The sequence below is a fragment of the Macaca thibetana genome, chromosome 7, assembly GCF_024542745.1.
Source record: "Macaca thibetana thibetana isolate TM-01 chromosome 7, ASM2454274v1, whole genome shotgun sequence".
Taxonomy (NCBI): domain Eukaryota; kingdom Metazoa; phylum Chordata; class Mammalia; order Primates; family Cercopithecidae; genus Macaca; species Macaca thibetana.
In genome coordinates this window covers 83,792,672-83,814,808 of record NC_065584.1, presented here as the reverse complement: position 1 = coordinate 83,814,808, position 22,137 = coordinate 83,792,672, and the positions used below count along the sequence as shown (strand labels likewise).

The following is a 22,137-nucleotide window of genomic DNA, read 5'->3' as shown; positions in this document are numbered from 1 at the left end:
AAAATACCTAGAAATCCAACCTCCAAGGGATGTGAAGGAACTCTTCAAGGAGAACTACAAACCACTGCTCAAGGAAATAAGTGAGGACACAAACGAATGGAAAAACATTCCATGCTCATGGATAGGAAGAATCAATATCATGAAAATGGCCATACTGCCCAAAGTAATTTATAGATTCAATGCTATCCCATCAAGCTGCCATTGACTTTCTTCACAGAATTGGAAAAAAATACTTTAAATTTTATATGGAACCTAAAAAGAGCCAATATAGCCAAGATAATCCTAAGCAAAAAGAACAAAACTGGAGGCATCATGCTACCTGACTTCAAACTATACTGCAAGGCTACGGTAACCAAAACAGCAGGGTACTGGTACCAAAACAGGTATCTAGACCAGTGGAATGGAACAGAGGCCTCAGAAATAATACCACACATCTACAACCATCTGATCTTTGACAAACCTGACAAAAACAAACAATAAGGAGAAGATTCCTTATTTAGTCAATGGTGTTGGGAAAACTGGCTAGCCATATGCAGAAAACTGAAACTGGACCCCTTCCTTACACCTTATAAAAAAATTAACTCAAGATGGATTAAAGACTTAAATATAAGATCTAAAACCATAAAAACCCTAGAAGAAAACAGAGGCCAAACCATTCAGGACATAAGTATAGGCAAAGACTTCATGACTAAAACACCAAAAGCAATGGCAAAAAAAAAGCCAAAATAGACAAATGGGACCTAATTAAAGAGCTTCAATGCAGCAAAAGAAACAAACTATCATCAGAGTGAACAGGCCACCTACAGAATGGGAGAAAAGTTTTGCAATCTATCCATCTGACAATGGGCTAATATCCAGAATCAACAACAAACTTAAACAAATTTACAAGAAAAAAGAAAATCATCAAAAAGTGGGCTAAGGATGTGAACAGACACTTCTCAAAAGAAAACATTTATGCAGCCAACAGACAAGATAAAAAGCTCATCATCACTGCTCATTAGAAAAATGCAAATCAAAACTACAATGAGATACCATCTCACACCAGTTAGAATGGCAATCATTACAATGTCAGGAAACAACAGATGCTGGAAAGGAGATGGAGAAAGAGGAACACTTTTAGACTGTTGGTGGGAGTGTAAATTAGTTCAACCATTGTGGAAGACAGCGTGGCCATTCCTCAAGGATCTAGAACCAGAAATACCATTTGACCCAGCAATCCCATTATTGGGTATATACCCAAGGATTATGAATCATTCTACTATAAAGACACATGCACACATATGTTTATTGGAGCACTGTTCACAATAGCAAAGACCTGCAACCAACCCAAATGCTCATCAATGATAGACTGGATAAAGAAAATGTGGCACATATACACCATGGAATACTATGCAGCCATAAAAAAGGATGAGTTCATGTCCTTTGCAGAGACATGGATGAAGCTGGAAACCATCATTCTCAGCAAACTAACAACAGAACAGAAAACCAAATACTGCCTGTTCTGACTCATAAGTGAAAGTTGAACAATGAGAACACATGGACACAGGGAGGGCAATATCACACACCAGGGCCTTTTGGGGGTGGTGGGGGGCTAGGGGAAGGATAGCATTAGGAGAAATACTTAATGTAGATGACAGGTTGTTGGGTGCACCAAACCACCATGGCACATGTAACAAACCCGCACATTCTGCACGCGTATCTCAGAACTTAAAGTATAATAATTTTAAAAAAGAAAAAAACAGTGGGGGTTGGAGCATAGAAGAAAGAAAAGAAAAGAAATTTAAAGGACAGTATGTATAGTCTCATCTCAATTGTGGAAACAATTTTTAAAAGAAAAATGCATGTAAATGTATAGGAAACTTCTGGAAGGATACACAAAGCCAACAGCTATATGGGAAGAAGGTTAAAAAAAAACATAGGGAAGAGTTTACCTTTTACTTTTCAAATAACTTTCTGTCCCTTTTTAAAATAATAAGCATGTGTTATTTTATATTTAATGAATAGATGTGTTGATTTGAAAAACACACTGATCCTGAAAGTTAAAATACAAATTCAGAGAAAATTGATTTTTATGAAAACTATCAATCCCCCAACATTGCCAGAAAACTGAAGTGTAGCTATACAACACATACTGGTTGAGGTTGTCATCACTCACTCGAATTTCACATAGAGAATTTAAAACACCTGACCAGGTGCAGTGGCTCATGCCTATAATCCCAGCACTTTGGGAGGCTGAGGTGGGCAGATCACTAGGTCAAGGGATCGCGACCATCCTGGCCTACATGGTGAAACCCCATCTCCACTAAAAATACAAAAATTAGCTGGGTCAGGTGGTATGTGCCTGTAGTCCCAGCTACTTGGGAGACTGAAGCAGGAGAATCACTTGAACCTGGGAGGCAGAGGTTGCAGTGGGCCAAAATTGTGCCACTGCACTCCAGCCTGGCGACAGAGCAAAACTCTGTCTCAAAAAACAAAAAAAGAATTTAAAATGCCACAGTCCTTGGTGGACTTAACAAAAGAAGATTAACACAAGAAAAAAGACAAAGGCAAAAAAGTAAACTTGGAAGAAGGGGTCAGGGGGCTCCTTGCTTCTAGTGAACAAGGGCCCTGAGTTTCTATAGCCCTTCATATTTATTGAGTAAAGGAGGTAGGGAGAAAGGGGTGGTTGTCAGTCAGCTGCTTGACTTAGTGCAGGCTTGCACGACCGCATTCTTTGAACAGTAGTCTCCAGATGTTGCAGTAGATAACCTCTAGGAGCACAGCACCAGGGAGTGATTGCCCTCAGCAAACCTCCTGGTGGCAGGTGCAGAAGTGAGTTGGCCCACATTCTGCATTCATGATAAACAGTTTGCTGTTTGATCACATAGCCTTCAGTGGAATGCTGAGTTGGTCACAACCCTCAGGCCTTTGGCTTCCTTCATTAAAACACCCATTTCACCAGATGAAAAATATTCAATAAAATTTATAAAAAGCACTTAAAACTTGCCAACACTTAGTAACAAAGTGCTAAATAAATACGGTTAACACTCTTACTATTATTTTCTCTACTTAGCAGTTGTCCTAAGCCCACACCAGCCCTCCCACACTGCCTACTCCTGACTTATGTCAGTGATGCATGACTCAACAATTAATCTAGGACAGCTATTGCAAAATGCAAGACTTAAATTCCACCCCAGGTGAATACTCTTCTGGACCGCAGGCAGCCCTTGAAAAGGATAGGAGAAGAGCCCTCAATCATGGAGGGATTTGTCCCTCAAGATAGGCAGATGTTACCACCTCCACGCAAGAACAATCCCATTGCCTATTACAGTTCCCATTTCAAAGAGATACTCCCAAATATGCATGTATTTCCCTGAAAGATTTCCTGTTGTGTTTTTTTGTTTTTGTTTTTGTTTTTTGAGATGGAGTCTCTCGTTCTGTTGCCCAGGCTGGAGTTCAGTGGCATGATCTCTGCTCGCTGCAACCTCTGCCTCCCAGATTCAAGCAATTCTCCTGCCTCAGCCTCCTGAGTAGCTGGGATTACAAGCACGTGCCACCAGGCCTGGCCAGTTTTTGTATTTTTAGTAGAGACAGGGTTTCACCATGTTGGCCAGGCTGATCTCGACGTTCTGACCACGCCCAGCTAAGTTTTGTATTTTTAATAAAGACAGGGTTTCACCATGTTGGCCAGGGTGGTCTCAAACTCCTGACCGGCCCGGCTAATTTTTGCATTTTCAGTAGAGATGAGGTTTCACGGTGTTGCCCAGCTGGTCTTGAACTCATGACCTCAAGTGATCTGCCCAAGTCGGCCTCCTAAAGTGCTGGGATTACAAGCATGAGCCACCGTGCCCGGCCCAAGATTTCCTGTTCTTATCTCCAATAAGCCAGCTTGATGAGGAGTAGTGCTAGAGATTCCCATACTTCTTGACTTCCTTCTATCCTTTTCTGCTCACAGGCCCCCTCCCTAATGTCCCCTGTGCTCTCCATAAAAGAAATAGTGCTGGAAGCCAAATAGCAACCCTGCCAACACAAGGAAAGGCCATGTGATGTTCACCAAACTCCCATGCCACAATTCTCTTTTCCCAGAATCCTTTGCTCCTTGAAGTGTAGTCTTCCTCACCTTTCTGCCAACCTCAGCCCCTGAGTCCGCCTGTCCACCTCTGAAGAGAAGGGGAAGAGAGAGCAAATGCCCCTTGCAGGCCTGTCCCTTCGAACCAAGCCCTGAGAAGCGCTGCAGCTGTCCACCTGTGTACCCTCCTCACAGCCCCACACACAGATGGAGAGCCCTGGGAAGGGTTCCCACAGTGCATGAGCTCCAACAGTGCAAGAGGACAAGGAGTGTGGCGCTTCCAGCCTCTGTCAATAATTCATGAGGCTCAGACTGAGGAGTACCAGTCAGATTCAGCTTTCCCTGGACATGGGGAAAATTATACTTAAGCTCTCCTATCTCATCGGGATGTGCTGAGTACCAAAGCAGAGTACTGCAGCTGTAACTTCTTGGATGAGGAAAACACTATAAATCCAGTGCAGGCCTGTTCTATTACTTGCTCACCGTACACCCCCTTTTGAATGTCGAAATCCTTTTTCAGCTGCTCAGCTGACCTACACTAAATGAATCTTGAGCAAACATGAATTCTATTAAAAAGTCATGCCCAGATCCGATTTCACAAATCAGAATTCTTTCCCCTTTAATTGTAGCGACTGACATAAGACTGCCAAACTGGTGATTTCACCGACGACATATCTCTAAACCTACCCATCTGCTTTCGTCATCTTTCCTCAAAGAAAACACTAACACATACACAAGCACACACACACACACACACACAAAGGAGCGAATGTATACTCCACAATAAAGGACTGTTAAATAAGCTTAGCTTTGTAAAACCCACTGTAATGTCTTTATTTTGTCATTTTGCCTTGAACTAGTGAAGACGTTGTCATGGACCAGCACTGCTTCTCAGTCTGGCCTTTGGAGGCCAGTGGGTTAAACCAATTCTGATGCTTGCATCTGGGTCTGTTGGGGCCTTTCTACAGTGCACCATAAGCCATCCACATTTATTGATTCTCCCAGAAACCCAGGAGGGAGATCACTTCAGCCCACATAGCAGAAGTGGAGGCTGAAGTCTTGGACACAGAATTTATAGCTAGTAAGGACTTTATTCATCATCTACTCCATACCCTCAGTAATTTACAGATGAAGAGTCTGGCCCAGGGCACCAAAAATAATCACTACATGGTGGCAGTAACTACTATGTGCTTATAGCTTACAGTTCATAAAGAGATTTTGCATTCAACAAATATTTACTGAACTAGGATGGAGGCTAAGACCTGGGGACATAGTGGTTAGGGAGAACTTGAGTGCCCCCAGTTCTCAGCATTTCCACCACTGCTCCAGGGACTCTGCAGCCTCCTCTCTAGCACTTAGCCCCTGTAAAGGAGGAAGTCCCTTTGGCGAGGGATGTGAGATACTGTTTGGTCAATGACCATAGTCTGCCCTCCAGGGCCCATGAAGATGGAGGAGACCTTGGGCAGAGTGAAGGGCAGTGCCAGACCTGGTGCAGCTACTCCCTATCACATCTCTCCCAGGCTCCTCCAGCCTCACCTGGTGAACTCTATAAGGACCACAGGACTCACCTCCATGGGCAGTCTCAAAACATTTGTCCTCCTGTGGGCTGTCACATACATTGACCCAGACTTTCTTGGAGAAGGAATTCTGAAGAAGCAAAAGCAACTCAAAACCCCCAATTCCCGCAGAAGAAAAACGTGGGCAAGGAGATGTAGAAGGGCAGCGGCCAAAGTCTGCGGGTTCCTGCAGGGGCCAGGGGAGGGGCGAGCCCTACAGAAAACTTGAACAGTGAGCGCTTTGGTCACCAGCTAGCCCGGGAAGGCAAGCCCCAGTCGGGCGGAACATAGCTGGCTGCCGGGGGCGGCGGCGGAGGGAGGCGAGCGCCGCCACAGAGGACTTCCAGCGGGCCAAGGACGGGGAGGGGGCGGGCAGGGAAGCGGCCCGCCCTTCGTCCTGCCCTTAGCCCTTGGTCCTGCCCTTCGCCCTACTCTCTGTCACCTCCGCTGGAAGGAGTGGAACCCAGACTTGCTGGTCTGAGCCATGCACAAGGCGGGGCTGCTAGGCCTCTGTGTCCGGGCTTGGAATTCGGTGAGGATGGCCAGCTCCGGGATGACCCGCCGGGACCCGCTCGCGAATAAGGTGGCCCTGGTAACCGCCTCCACCGACGGGTGAGTGCTCCGGCGGGAGTTTCTGAGGCCCTGGCTGCCTGGAAACAGGCACGGGCCTCTCATCCTCGGCCTCCGGTGCCCCTGTTCTCAGACCTCACACGCGGCCAAAATCTGACCCTGGAAAAAAGCAGCCGCGTGGTCCGCCTGAAGCCCCTCCGAATCCCCTGGCCCTGGACCCTCCCTTGCCAGGTTCGCGTCCCTGCTGCCTCTGGCACAACTGTGCCACCTCTGTGCAGCCCCATCTTTCTGGTCCCGGCAGCGTTCTGGGCTGCCCCAGTCAACCAGCTCCACCTAGTGTCCGGGAAAACCAGAAACTAGAAATCCAAGGGAATCTGGATTTCAAAATCCTATCCCAAGGCCTCCAGCTTTATGAAAATGTACCAGACACTCTATTTGGGCACGAGAAAGTCTCCCGGGACCTCCCCCCCTTACCTAGATGGGACACAAGAGCCATGTGTCAAGATTTTTGTTTAGGTCGGTACATCTGGGCCTACCTTGTCCAGCCTGTTCCTCACCCACCACTCTTGTCTGTCTTGGTTCTCATTTCTACAGCACTTTGCTAGATACCAGCTCTCCACAAAACTAAAATACAAACGTAGGTAAAATGCTAACGACTGACAAGTGCAGAATGTGTAACTCTTCCTCCAAAGGAAATATTTACATTTCTGACCGGAGACCATCTTCTCACAAAATAGATGTTCCCAAAAAGTAACTAAGGATAGAATTTTGAGAATGTTGTAGACTAGTAAGAAAGAAACCTGGGGGCAAAGCTGTTCTGAGTGAGACCCTCAAATCATGGAAGTGGCTGCTGCACACCCACCTCATTTCTTACCTCTCAGTCCCAACAGGGGATGAAGCCTGTCACCATGGTGGGAACTGTAGAAAGTGATGTAAGTTCTTGGGAACTGAGGCTGTGGTCCAGGTCATAAGAAAAAGTAAATGAGTGACAAAAATGGCTGTGCCATTAAGTCTGTTTTACACATAGAAGAGACACGTGGAGATCATATAGAGAAAGAGCCAGAATTCAAACCCGAACAGTCTTCAGAGCCCATGCTGTCCACCTCTTCCCCTGCACAGGCCTTGGCAGTCTTTGTCTCTTTCTGCTCACAGGATCGGCTTTGCCATTGCCCGGCGTTTGGCCCAGGACGGGGCCCACGTGGTCGTCAGCAGCCGGAAGCAGCAGAATGTGGACCAGGCGGTGGCCACGCTGCAGGGGGAAGGGCTGAGCGTGACGGGCACCGTATGCCATGTGGGGAAGGCGGAGGACCGGGAGCGGCTGGTGGCTACCGTGAGCTGCAGGGAAATAGGCACAGAGCCAGAAAGTGGAAAAGGGAGCCAGCCTGATCCTCCTTCCCTGCTTTCCTGGATAGCAGCACATTTTTACTGTGTGCCTTTCTGTTATGTTCATAAACTAACTTCAGAGAATCATCCCATCTCAGTCAGAGAATTTTAAAACATTCTAATGCTTCAACCCTGCATCATCCCTTGAGTACCCCAAAGAAACAGTTGGTACTGGTTCTCTAGTAATTTTCCATCTAATTGGACAGATGAGAAGGGTAAATACAATCACAAAATAGATGTTCCCACCCATGAGCTAATAAACAATCCCCTATTCTTCAGCTTATAGAGTCAAGTCCCTGGGAACCTCAGGAAGCAGCCCACCATGTTTCAGCCACTTATTATGTGCCATTTCCTGTGTTCAGAGCCTTACACAGGTTATCTCTAGGCCTGACAACAACCCAAGCAAGGCAAGGACTATTCTCTCAGTCTGCAGAGACTGGCTCAGATAGCTGGAGCTACTTCCTAAGGTCCCACAGCCAGTAAGGAAAGAGCCGTGATTCAACCCAGACCTCCCAAGCTCCCTTCCTTTATTGGCTGGCTATGGACTACCAGGTACTGGACTTTAGTCTCAAAGAAAGTATATAAGTCAATGTCACAGTTAGTAGTGGACACCAGCCTTGCAGCTGCTGAAGAAAATATGAACCATCCAACAAAGGAAGCTCCTCTTCCCTTGAGGCTCAGGACACACTTTATTCCCCAGAGTGGAAGGGAGAATCTACCCAAAAATGGATAGTACGGGATTGTGCTAACAGATTGGAAGGTTGGCAGAAATAATTTGCACAATCTTCTTAGAAGAGGAGGATCTTAACAATAGTAGACGGTAGTGTGGTAGACTGTATAGGGTAATTCCGTTTTTAAGGAACTGTCTGGCAAATGCTCAGATGTGCATTGGAAAGAACCAAATGTGAGTCCAAGAGAGTCACAAATGTGAGTCCAAAAAAGCCTGGCCTAGGCTGGTGAACACAGCCTAAGATTGGGGACTTGATCCTGATAGTGGAAGGAGCTGTTTGGGAGTCTGGGTCAATTAGCACTAACTATATGACATGTAAGTAGCAATTTAATGTCAAAATCCTGCTGGAAAAACATCCTGTGACCCCCACTAGGTTCACTTAACAAGGCCTACAGGCCTAGCCCAGAAGTGGTACTTGAGCTAAACGTTTAGGAATAAATGTGAATGGACAGATGGAACAGAGATGAGGTTCCAGATAACTCCGCAAAATGAGCAGACAGCCAAGAAGGAACTGAAGGAAAGAGAGGAGCGCTGTCAGTCCACAGTGGAGAGCACAGGCTTAGAAGTACTGCTGGGAAAGGGGCTGCATTGGAAAGACAGAGGCCATGGGCCTCCATATCCTTTTTTTTTTTTTTTTTTTTGAGACAGTGTTTCACACTTGTTGCCCAGGCTAGAGTGCTATGGCACAATCTTAGCTCACTGCAACCTCAGCCTCCAGGTTCAAGCAATCCTCATGCCTCAGCTTCCCAAGTAGCTAGGATTACAGGCATCCACCACCACGTCCAGCTAATTTTTGTATTTTAGTAGAGATGGGGTTTCACAATATTGGCCAGGCTGGTCTTGAACTCCAGATCTCAGGTGATCCGCCCCCTCGGCCTCCCAAAGTGCTGGGATTACAGGCATGAGCCACCGCACCCGGCAATAGCTTCTTAAAAGGATATGTTAAGGACCTTAAAAGGATATGTTTAGACATCCTTATAGCAAATAAGAAGCCATGTGAGGTTTTGAGCAAGAGAAAGATGGTTATTAAGAAAGATAATCTGGCTCTGGTAGGAAGGATATACAAAGAAGACACTGAATCCAGGGTATCAGTGAGGAAGCTGTTGCTGTCATCCAGGTTTAGAGCAGTGGTGGTGGGACCGGAACAGATGTGCCCAAGAGACATTTAGTGGGAACGGACCAAGATTTTCCAACCACATGTCAAAAAGTGGGAAACACGAGCGAAGTCAAAAATGACTCTCAGGTAGTTTGTGTGACCATTGTCAGAGAGGAGAATGATAGAATACTTGTCAGCTATTTGAAATGTCTTCTGCCAATTGCCACATGTTACCCTGCAATGAGAAAAGCCACTGCCCTGAGAATGGTTACTACCCAGTGGCCTCCTCATCTGCACCACAAAGCTTCTAAGTGTGTGGTAAGCGGAAACCAGATTAGCTGCCTATCTGCTTGATTATATTTTTTTCTTAAAAATGTATAACTATCAGAACACAGAGCAAACAGCTCCTAACCGCTTTAGTGTAGTGATCACACAATTTAGAACAAGACTTAGACACTTTTTTTTTTTCCAAAGACAAGGCCTCACTCTGTTTCCCAGGCTGGAGTGCAGTGGCATGATCATAGCTCACTGTAACCTCCAACCCCTGAACTCAAGCAATCCTGCCACCTCAGCCTCCCAAGTGGCTAGGACTACAGGCATGAGGTATACTGCAGAGTAGAAAATGTCTCCAGGTGATTCTAGAGCAATCCACTGTCCTCACCCAGCCCAAAAACATGTGAACTCAGCACAGCGCACATCACTTATTAACTTACTCTGCACCTCCCTGGTAACAAGTCCATTGGTGAGACTTAGACAAAACTAAGGCAGGTGACTGGGCTTTATGCCAAAATTTAAAGGGTGCAGGAAAGTATTAATACTGGTTTTAAAAGATTATATGACTGTAAATTTTATTAGATTTACACATTGACAGCCCAGGCATTCCTTCAACCATCTAGAAACAACTGAGTTTAGCACCTAGTTAACAAGAATAATTAGTTAAAACGGGAAGCTAGCAGATGGTGTACATTGTTAGTAACACCCCTCTGTGTGCCAAGTCTGAAGCACAAAGTTGACCAAGGGCCCATGTACTGCTACTTGCCCAAGGCATCAAAATTGCCAGTTCCGGGCAAATGTAAAGTCTGGTTTCAGGGTCACTTTGTACTGAAAACTCTTGTTGGCAGATTCTGCTTGGCCATTCATTACTCTAGCACACACCTCACTACCTACTTATAACTGATTAAGGAGGTGAGATGTTGCCTTTCTTGGCTTTCTCAGTTTAAATGTCAGTTTCTACCTTGAATCTTTCATGCCTTCAGGTCAAAAGAGAGAGACAGAGACAGGGAAAATGACATCATAACTAAATATGGAATTGCTTTAAATTCAGGCTGGTATCTTCTCCCATCATGGCTCTCCTGGGCAGCCAGTTTCCTAATGACCCCAACTCACTTTCAGAGGGCTCTTATGAATTAGCGGTGTGCTACAGAATGGGAGACTGACCTCAGTTCTTCCACTACTAACTAGCTTTGTGCCCTGAGCAAATCACTTTCCCAAACACAGAATAAGCAGGCTTCCTGTTCTTAGCTACCCTCAGTGTGTCACTACTGAACTATATGGTCTTGAGAAAATTCCCAGAACCTGTTTCATCATCTCCACCTTAAGGACATTGGAATAGATGATCTCGAAGGCCCCTCCAGGGTAACTTTCTTCAGCTCTATTTAAGCCCGTTTTTCCATTCAGGTAAGTGTGGACAGATTGACTTTGAGATAAGGGTAACTTATTCAAGGAGAACTGGACAGTAAGCACTTGGAGAAATGGGGGTGGAACTCACTGTGAAAGGAAGAGGAGGGGTCTAGAAATAGATTTTGAGGTGAGACTTGAAATCATGAGAATGAAGGAGCTTCCCAAAGGGCAAGTGTAAAGAAGAGAGCAAAGGGTCAGAGACAGCCTTAGAAGAATAGGAGGTGGGAAGAAAAGACTGCAAAAAAATATAAGACAAACTTCCTGGTGGCTCGCACCTGTAACAATTTCGGATACTGAGGCAGGTGAATGGCTTGAGCTCAGGAGTTCCAGACCAGCCTCGGCAACAGGGCAAGACCCTGTCTCTACAAAAAATACAAAAATTGGCGGGGTGTGGTGGCAAGTACTTATACTCCCGGCTACTTTGGGGACTGAGGCAAGAGGATGGCTTGAACCCAGTAGATCAAGGCTGCAGTGAGCTGAGATCATGCCACTGTACTCCAGCCTGGGTGACAGAGCAAGACTCCGTCTAAAAAAGAAAGAAGGAAGCCAACCTTAAATGGTTAGCAGCAGATCTTAGGGTAGTTTTCAAAAAAAAAAAAAAAGATGTTTTAGGAAAGAGAACTTATTTTGATGATAGTTCCTAAGAAGGAAGGTTTTGTTGTCATTGTTTTTTTTTTTTTAATATAAAGACAAGGTCTCGCTATGTGGCTCTAGCTTCTCTCAAACTCAGCTCAAGTGATCCGCCCACCTTGACCTCCCAAAGTGCCATGATTACAGGCGTGACCCACAGGGCATAACTCAAAAGCAAGTTTTTATCAACATGGGTAAATGCACCTCCCTTACTTACTGCAGCCCTGGTCCAGACCTCACCCCCTCTCTCTAGGCTGTGAAGCTTCATGGAGGTATCGATATCCTAGTCTCCAATGCTGCTGTCAACCCTTTCTTTGGAAGCCTAATGGATATCACCGAGGAGGTGTGGGACAAGGTGAGAGGGGATTAAATCAGCAGCGGGCGGGCCTCAGAACACATTCAGTACAAACTCCATCTGCTTTTAGAATGTGTTTGTCAAGGGCAGTGTAAATGTGAGGACTCTTTGCCATGTGCCACACACGTGGAGCACACCTGGTAAAGGGCGGGGGGCGGGGGTAGCTCTATCCCTGCCCTTCTTATTCATTTCTGCTACTCCTAGTTCTGACTGCTCCTATTTGCTCTTCACTCTCTGTAGTCTACTCCCCTCCCCAGGCTTCTTCCCCAGTATGCTCTTCTACGTGGCTGATTTCCAACAGAGACATAGCAGCTAATATGCCAACAACTACAACACTTAAATTTACACACCCACCTGTCCCCTTTCAGTGGACAAAAAGTAATCTTTTTTATTAGTTGGGAAATATTAAATGCTGCTAGTTATTTAAAATACTGATTCTGGTGAAATGAGCAGTTGCCACTTTATAACATACACCCTTTAAAAATAAAAAATAAAAACCCGTACTAGTTTCTTCTTAGCTGCAATGTCAAGAAAATCTGAGATCCGGATGTCTAAATTCAAGTGGTAGAATATTGGGTTTTATGTGAAAATGTATAATTACATTATATTCATAATATATTTCACACATATTTAATTACAAAGTTTTAATTAAAATATTTGTTTTTGTTTATTAAGGTTAATATTCCCACATGATTTGGAAATGCTAATTTTTTATGATTTCTCATGGTTTTGCTTTTTACTCTGATGTTGTATTAGTCTGTTCTGTATTGCTATAAAGGAATACCTGAGCTGGGCAATTCATAAAGAAAAGAAGTTTGTTTTGGCTTACAATACTGCAGACTGTACAAGAAGCATGGTGCCAGTATCTGCTTCTGATGAGGCCTCAGGAAGCTTACAATCATGGCAGAAGGAAAAAGGGAGCAGGGTGTCACATGGCAAGAGAGGAAGCAAGAGAGAGAAACCAGTCTGTTTTAAACAACTAGTCCTGGCATGAACTAATAGAGTGAGAACTCACTCATTGCCACAGGCAGGGCACCAAGCCATTCATAAGGGATCCACCCCCGTGACCCAAACACCTCACACCAGGTCCCACCTTGAACATTGGTGATCACATTTCAACATGGGACTTAGAGGGCACAAACATACCAACTATATCAGATGTCATCAAAAATTTCTCAACACTAAAGTATCAGGTTGTGAAAATATTGTGATTTATTTACTAGTGTTTCATACACATAAAGACCAAAGTGCTAAAATGTTCTTCATTGAGCTAGTTTTTGATTCTAGATGAGCCAGTTTGAGCGAAGCCTGGGCAACACAACGAGACCTTTTGTCTATATTAAAAACAACAACAACAACAATGACAACAAAACCTTCCTTCTTAGGAATTATCATCAAAATGACTTCTCTTTCTTAAACCATCTTTTCTTCAAAACTACCCAAAGATTTGCTGCTAACCATTTAAGGCTGGCTTCTTTCTTTCTTTTCTTAGACAGTCTTGCCCTGTCTTTTTTGCCTTTTTTTTTTTTTTTTTTTTTTTTTTTCATTTCTTTTTTCCTTGCTGTGTCACCAAGGCTGGAGTGCTGTAGTGCGATCTCAGCTCACTGCAACCTCTGCCTCCCAGGTTCAACCTCAGCTCCTGAAGTACCCGGGACTACAGGCATGTGCCACCACACCAGGCTAATTTTTTGTATTTTTATTAGAGATGGGGTTTCACTGTGTTGCCCAGGCTGGTCTCAAATTCCTGGCCTCAACAGATCTCCCCACCTTGGCCTCCCAAAGTATTGGGATTACAGGCACGAGCCACCGCACCCAGCCAGATTCTTATACTCTTTAAAATAGAGGAACATCTTTCGTGAACAGTCTGAATAGAGACCATATGAAAGTCAGTTTTACACTAAGTACAGGCACACCTCGGAGATATTGTGGGTCTGGTTCCAGGCACCACAATAAATTCAATATTATAATAAAGCCAGTCACATGAATTTTTTGGTTTCCCAGTGCATATAAAAGTTATGTTTACACTATAATGGTCATCTAATGGTAGTCTATTAAATGAGCAGTAGTATTATCTCTTAAAATATATATATGTATCGGGCCGGGCGCGGTGGCTCAAGCCTGTAATCCCAGCACTTTGGGAGGCCGAGACGGGCAGATCACGAGGTCAGGAGATCGAGACCATCCTGGCTAACACGGTGAAACCCCGTCTCTACTAAAAAATACAAAAAAAAGTAGCCGGGTGAGGTGGCGGGCGCCTGTAGTCCCAGCTACTCGGGAGGCTGAGGCAGGAGAATGGCATAAACCTGGGAGGCGGAGCTTGCGGTGAGCTGAAATCCGGCCACTGCACCCCAGCCTGGGCGGCAGAGCAAGACTCCGTCTCAAAAAAAAAAAAATATATATATATATATATATGTATCTAAAGTTTAAAATAGTTTATTGCTAAAAAATGCTAACAATCATCTGAGACTTCAGAAGCTGTAATCTTTTTGCTGGTGGAGGGTCTTGTCTCCACATTGATGGTGGCTGACTTAGGGTGGTGTTCCTGAAGGCTGGGGTGGCTGTGGCAATCTCTTCAAATAAGCCAGCAGTGAAGTTTGCCACATCAGTTGATTCTTCCTTTCACAAAAGATTTCTTTGTAACATGCAATGCTGTTTCATAGCATTTACCCACAGTAGAGCTTCTTTCAAAATTGGAGTCAATCCTATCAAACTCTGCCACTGCTTAATCAACTAAGTTCATGTAATATTCTAAATCTCGTGTTGTGATTTCAACAATGTTCGTGGCATCTTCACCAGAAATAGATTCCATCCCAAGAAACCACTTTCCTTGCTTATCCATAAGAAGCCACTCCTCAGCCGTTTACATTTTGTCGTGAGATTGCAGCAATGCAGTCCCATCTTCAGGCTCTACTTCTGGATCTCTTGCTATTTCCACCACATCTGCAGTTCCTTCCTCTGATGCAGTCTTGAACCCCTCCACGTCATCCATGAGGGTTGGAATCAACTTTTTCCAGACTCCTGTTAATGTAGATATTTTGACCTCCTCCCATGAATCACAAATATTCTTAATGGCATCTAGAATGGTGAATCCTTTTCAGAAGGTGTCAGTTAACTTTGCTGTGATCCATCAGAGGAATCACTATCTATGGCAGTTACAGCCTTACAAAATGTATTTCTTAAATAATAAGACTTGCAAGTCAGAGGTACCCCCTGATCCATGGACTACAGAATGGACGTTGTGTTAGCAGGCATAAAAACAACATTAATCTCCTTGTACATCTCCATCAGAGTTTTTGACTGACCAGTTGCATTGTCAATGAGCAGTAATAGTTTGAAAGGAATCTTTTTCTGAGCAGTAGCTATCAACATTGAGCTTTAAATGTTCAGTTAACCATGCTATAAACAAATGTACTCTTATTCAGGCTTTGTTTTCCATTTATAGAGCATGGGCAGAGTAGATTTAGCATAAATCTTGAGAGCCATAGAATTTTCAGAATGGTAAATGAGCATTGGCTTCAACTTAAAGTCACTGGCTGCATTAGACCCTAACAAGAGAATAAGCCTGTCCTTTGAAGTTTTGAAGCCAGGCGTTGACTTCTCCTCTCTAGCCATTAAAGCCCTACAGGGCACCTTCTTCCACTAGAAGGTTGTTTCATCTACAGGAAAACCTATTGTTTGGTGTAGCCGCCTTCATCACTGATCTTAGCTAGATCTTCTGGATAACTTGCTGCAGCTTCTACATCAGCACTTGCTGCTTCACCTTGCACTTTTATGTTACAGAGATGGCTTCTTAAACCTCATGAACCAACCTCTGCTAGCTTCCAACTTTTCTTCTGGAGCTTCCTCACCTCTCTCAGCCTTCAAAGAATTAAAAATTAGGGCCTTTTTCTGATTAGGCTTTGGCTTAAGGGAATGTTGTGGCTAGTTTGATCTTCTATCCAGAACACTAGAACTTTCTCTCTATATTAACAATAAAGCTGTTTTGCTTTCTTACCATTTATGTGTTCACAGATGTAGCACTTTTAATTTCCTTCAAGAATTTTTCCTTTGCACTCACAATTTGGCTAACTGGTGCACATGGCCTAGCTTTCAGCCTGCCTCAGCTTTCAACATGCCTTCCTCACTAAGCTCAATTATTTCTAGCCTTTGATTTAAAGTGCAAGATGTGTGACTCTTCCTTTCACTTGAACACTTAGAGGCCATTATATGGTTATTAATTGGTCTAATTTCAATATAAATGTGTCTCAGGGAATATGGAGGCCTACAGAGAGGAAGAGAGATGGGAGAACGGCAGAGGAGTCAGAACGTACAACATTTATCGATTAAGTTCACCTTCTTTTCTGGGTGTGGTTTGTGGTATCCCAAAACAATTATAATAAAAACATGAAAGATCACAGATCACCATAACAGATATAATAATAATGAAAAAGTCTGAAATATTCCAAGAATTACTGAAATGTGACCCAGAGACAAAGTCAGCACATGCCATTGGAAAAATGGCTCTAATTAGCGCAGGGTTGCCATGAAACTTCAATTTGTAAAAAAAAAAAGAAAACACACAGTATCTGCAAAGCATAATAAAATGAGATGTGTCTATAACTTTTCTTTTATATATCTTTTAAACTATCACAGTACATCAAATGCAAACATAATGGCTGATCCTTCATTGAGCTCTGGACTTTAAAAAACACAACACACATTTGGGGGACAAATGAGGCCCATATATTAGATAGCATTATCATCATTGTCAGACTCTTGGTTGTGATAACAGATTATGGTTGTGTAAAAGAACATCGTTACTCTCTGGAAATGTATGATAAGTATTTAGGGATAGAGCATTGTAATATCTGCAACTGAGTTTACTTATTTTATGTATTTATTTTTGTGATGGAGCCTCACACTATTCCCCAGGTTGGAGTGCAGTGGTGCTATCTCAGCTCACTGCAACCTCCACCTCCTGGGTTCCAGCTATTCTGCCGTCTCATCCTCCTGAGTAGCTGGGACTACAGGCACACGCTACCACATCCGGCTAATTCTTGTATTTTTAGTACAGACGAAGTTTGCCATGTTGCCCAGGCTGGTCTCAAACTCCTGACCTCAAAGTGGTCCACCCACCTTGGCCTCCCGAAGCGCAGGGATTACAGGCATGAGCCACCACGACCAGCCCTGAGTTACTTTTTTTGAATTTACATTTTTATTTTTTTATTTGTGTTCTTAGTAATTTTTCATTGTATTATATAAAATCTTACAGAAAACTTGCAACTGAGTTTCAGTGGTTCATTTAAAAAACTGTACAGATCTACAGAGAGGACAAATGGAACACAATGTGAACAACTGGTGAATCTAAGTGAACGATCTCCAGATATTCGTTGTATTTCTATTACCAATTTTTCTGTAAGACTGAAATATTTTAATATAAGCAGTTGTCTAGAACAATGTAACACATTTGTTTTACATTATGGATGTGGGGATTCTGATTATAGCCTGTCCCCCAGCTTCCCCAGAAGGTGCCTCCTCATGATCCCACTTTCTAATCAGGTCTAGCCAGGCAGTCCATCCTAGAGGGCCAAGAGCATCTCACTCCCTAAGCACAGAAGCCAGAGAAGTGCTAGAACAACCCCAGGTATCCAAGGTCAGGCCACATTTTCCCTGAGAACCATGGCCCACTCTAGGGCAGGTCCAGGAGGCTGACAATTGCAGACTTTCCCTACTTTGAAGAAACGCAGAAAACGCAGCTCAAATCCAAAGGAGCCCTGAGGATTTAGGCCCCTTCTGGGCCATATCATACTTGGCTGGTGACGAAACAAGATGAACCAGGCTCCATTTTTTCTCACCTGAACCTAATGTATCATTATCTAGCTGAGCAGCTGGTGAGAGCTACTTCTCCCTGAACCTCAGTTTCTTCATGTGCAAGATGCAGCTGAATCATCCTAAGATCTTCGTCAGCTCTGACAAACATCCTAGGAACCCACTCTAACTCCTCATTGCCATGCCTCCTCCAGTGCTCTTCACTCATGCTGTTTCCCCTTCTTCTCTTGGCTTCAGACTCTGGACATTAATGTGAAGGCCCCAGCCCTGATGACAAAGGCAGTGGTGCCAGAAATGGAGAAACGAGGGTACAGAGAGTGAGAGAGAGCCTGGGTGAGATGGGACCCCACACGGGCTGAGGGCAGTGGTCCATAATGGGAAGACCGTCAGCTCTCTTCTTTTTCCAGAGGCGGCTCAGTGGTGATCGTGGCCTCCATAGCAGCCTTCAGTCCATCTCCTGTAAGAACCCTTTTGACTGCCCCTTCCATCCCATCCTGTACATCTTTCCACCCCACCTGTTACCTAAAGAAGTTTGTGTCCCCTTTTAGAATCACACCACCAAGTCCCTGCCCACAAAATAGATGCCTTGCCTCCACAAACCATAACCTAAGGGAGGTTTAGCCACAAGACAGTTTCCTAACTGTGCCCCTCCATTACAGGAGATCCCTGTTGAGCACTGCCCTTTATATCTAGTTATTAGAACCCAGAGTGACCTGGAAATTATGAGTCTAACCCATTGTTTTCTATCTCCAGGGCTTCACTCCTTACAATGTCAGTAAAACAGCTTTGCTGGGCCTCACCAAGACCCTGGCCATAGAACTGGCCCCAAGGAACATTAGGGTGAACTGCCTAGCACCTGGACTTATCAAGACCAGCTTCAGCAGGATGGTGAGGAAGGAGAGCTCTACATCCCACTGGAACCCCTTAAAAGGCATCCATCTTCTTGGACGGGGAAGCCCAGTACCTGATTCCTGAACTCTCAACCACTCCGTTCTCCTTCCCTGGGTTTTTCCATATTCCCTCTCTGTACCAGCTGCCCTTTCCAAGCCAGACTCCAGTCACACCATTCCTAAGGCATAGGGTGGAGACTGAGGTATTCAGACTCTACTCACACTGTTTCCTCTCTCCTTCCATGGATGAGAATTGGAGAGATGCAGCAAAATGCATCACTAGAACCTGAAACAAATGAAACACATGAGGGCAGTGGGGAGAGCTGGGAGCTAGAAAAAAAAAATAGGAAGTGAAAGAGGGAAGTCTTTCCATCCTTACTTTCTGTTGCCATGAGGACGGGCAGTTTCTTTTTTGTTCCTCACTTTCCTCTTCTTAAACATAAAGAGATTTCCCTTCTTCCTGCAGTTCTGGATGGACAAGGAAAAAGAGGAAAGAATGAAAGAAACCCTGCAGATAAGAAGGTAAAACTATTATGGGATCAAGGGCCCTAAAAGGCATGGGGATGGAAAGGTCTGGTCTCTAGCAGCCCACAGCCCGCTGTCTCAGTCCCACAGATAACACAGGCAGGCTCTCCTCTGCCTCACAGACCACAAATTCATAAACACTAACACTGCAGTGGCCTGAGCAAGAAGTCAGCTTCCCTTTCAAAAAGTAAACTCAGAGATATCAGGGTTTCAGGAGTGCAAAGCTCTGGGAGAAGCCCTGAGTCCTCTCTCCATCTGGGGGATTGCCTCCACCTCTGAGCATCCTTGGAGACCAGGGACCAAAACCAAAACCATGCATTTTTAGTTCCCATGAATAATGACACATGTTTACAAAACTCAGGTTGATGATCTACAATCCAAATGAAAAGAATGAAGAGCTTTACTAAGCCCCAAACTCCCCTTGCCTAAGGAGTTACTTTCTTCCCCAGTGAGCTGGGTGAACTGTTCAAGCACCTTTGTTGAGCTCACTTTCCTCTAAGTTCCCCGCCTCTCTTTACCTTCTGGCTTCAGGGCACTATCTACTTCCTCCATCTTGTCCCTCAAGGACAAATGCCAGCAATGCCTAACTCTGTACTGGTCCAGACATCCCAAATTTTCCCAAAGCCATTCTGATGTCAGGCATCAGCTACAGGCCTGGTTTATAAGTCACGGGATTGTCATCCTAGAGCTCCAATGAATGATCCAGCCCATGTAGCTCAATCCTGGATTCACATTAGAATCACCTGTGGAGCTTTTTAAACTGCAGGTACTCAGGCCCCGCCCACTCCCAGAGATTCTTTTTTAATTGGTCCAAGGTAGGACTTGACCATCTGGGCTTTTGTTTTTCTTTGTCTTTTCTTTTTTTGTTTAAGCTTCTCAAATGATTGCAAGATACAGCTAGAATGAAGAACCATTAATTCAGCCCTTCTAGGTTTGAGCTACTCACTCTGCCCACCTCTAGAGCATACTATGGCAGGCAGATTAAAGTGTCCCCTAACTATGCAATCGCTGACAAAATAAGAATTAGCACATTCTCACCAAATGAACCTGACTTTAAGGGACAAGTATAGATTCCTGAAAAGGTCGTCTGTAAGTTGAACCTGTACAAATGGAATCATTTTAAACACACCATTTACTGTCACACAGACTCCCTGATACTTTAGTGTGTGCACATGTGAAACCATTTTTTTTTTAAGTATGAAATAATTGCTCACCATTTTATCTATATAACTTTGGATCTTGGTGTCCTGAGCTCTCTATAAAACAGTATGTTTCCATAGTATTTGAATATTATGGGTAATGGTTTTTGCAGAGTACAGTATGCTTCTACTAAATTATAACAGCATATCCTCATGGTAACCCTATTTGATAGGCAGAAAGCTTGGACACTGATCCTGAAAAGTCATCTGATAATTCTTGATTAAGCAAACTTCATTCCCTGTGTCCCAGGTGAAGGGGCCAGAACTATTTTATTTTTACTCCCTTCCTTTCTTCCCCTATTCCCCAGGTTAGGCGAGCCAGAGGATTGTGCTGGCATCGTGTCTTTCCTGTGCTCTGAAGATGCCAGCTACATCACTGGGGAGACAGTGGTGGTGGGTGGAGGAACCCCAACCCGCCTCTGAGGACCCGGAGACAGCCCACGGGGCAGTTTTGGGCTTTAGCTCCTGGTGCTGTTCCTGCATTCATCCACTGGCCTTTCCCACCTCTGCTCACCTTACTGTTCACCTCACAAAATGAATTCTGCCCTGTGACAAGATCCAGCCTTCCCTGCCGTCAAGTTGGCGTCTTACTCAGGATTCCTGCTGTTGCTGTGCCCTTGGGTAAAGGCCTCCCCTGAGAACACAGCCTGCTGACAAGGCTGAGTCTACCTTGGCAAAGACCAACAGATATTTTTTGCCCGGGCCACTGGGGAATTTGAGGGGAGATGGGAGAGAAGGAAGCTGGAGTGGAAGGAGCAGAGTTGCAAATTAACAACTTGCAAATGAGGCGCAAATAAAATGCAGATGATTGCGCGGCTTCGAATCAACCTGTTCATTTCTCAGTGTGGGGTGCTTAGCTGAGCAGAGAGCAGAAGTCTGGCCAGGCTGGATCTCTGGATACCCCAGCCCTCCTCCCTGTCTCCAGGACCTGAGCGTGATGTTCAGGGGTGGAGGTGTCTGCAGAGCTGCCAACTGGAAGGAAGGTGGCACGGGAACTGCCAGGACGCCACGGGAATCCCTGAGGCAGGGCCAGGCTGGCGAGGGTGGGGAAGGATGAACTCTCTAAAACCTCCCCGCCCCTTGCCTCCCAGATCCCGCCAGGTTCTCTCCCAGCATGGCCCTAGTTTCCGAGTTCCCTCCCGAGTCAGCAAGGACAAGCTGGACGGGTCCTGAGCCAGTGGGGAATAGTAAAAGGCCCTGCAAGGTACCCAGACCGACAAACAAAAGAAATGAGTTCTGCTCACGGCCCGAGGACTGAGTACACGGAAAGGGGGAACGCTACCCCCGAAGGCCCGGACACCAGGTTATGCGCGCCGGGCCTTTCATGCTGGAGCCCAGGAGAGGGGTAGAGGCCAGCGGCCTGTGGTCTCACCCGACTCGGCAGCGCGGAGCGCATGCTCAGTCCGGCAATTCCCCGGGCGGGGCGGGAGAGCGGCGCTAAGAGGCGCGGGAGAGGAACGCTTATGCAGCCGCCCCTGACGGGAGCGGGCTCTGCAACTACTGCAGCGCTCAGCGCCCCTATCAAAGCGTAGTCTAGCATGTGTCCCGGGTCCCCGGCTGCAGGGGTGGCGGCGGCTCCTCTGCAGCAGCCTCAACAGCTGGAGCCCATGGCCAAGCCCAGCGTGGAGCTCACCCGCGAGTTTTAAGGTAAGATGCTGCCTCGGTCT

At 45.2% G+C, this 22,137-nt stretch overlaps 1 protein-coding gene across 8 annotated transcripts in view; it reads left to right on the top strand.

Moving 5' to 3' along the window:
- The first annotated feature begins 5,855 nt into the window (after window positions 1-5,855).
- LOC126958818 (dehydrogenase/reductase SDR family member 4) overlaps window positions 5,856-22,137 on the top strand; it is a 94,384-nt gene continuing 78,102 nt past the window's right edge. The window contains exons 1-8 of one of the 8 annotated variants that reach the window (XM_050797494.1): window positions 5,872-6,216; window positions 7,327-7,504; window positions 11,947-12,048; window positions 18,094-18,164; window positions 18,264-18,315; window positions 18,610-18,744; window positions 19,213-19,268; window positions 20,779-21,289. In XM_050797494.1, the coding sequence (XP_050653451.1) occupies window positions 6,089-6,216; window positions 7,327-7,504; window positions 11,947-12,048; window positions 18,094-18,164; window positions 18,264-18,315; window positions 18,610-18,744; window positions 19,213-19,268; window positions 20,779-20,893 (837 nt within the window). In that variant the 5' untranslated portion in view covers window positions 5,872-6,088 and the 3' untranslated portion in view covers window positions 20,894-21,289. Of the gene's footprint in view, window positions 6,217-7,326; window positions 7,505-11,946; window positions 12,049-18,093; window positions 18,165-18,263; window positions 18,316-18,609; window positions 18,745-19,212; window positions 19,269-20,778; window positions 21,290-22,137 lie in introns of those variants that run through there. The other 7 variants (XM_050797495.1, XM_050797499.1, XM_050797502.1 and 4 more) reach the window with 7 other exon arrangements.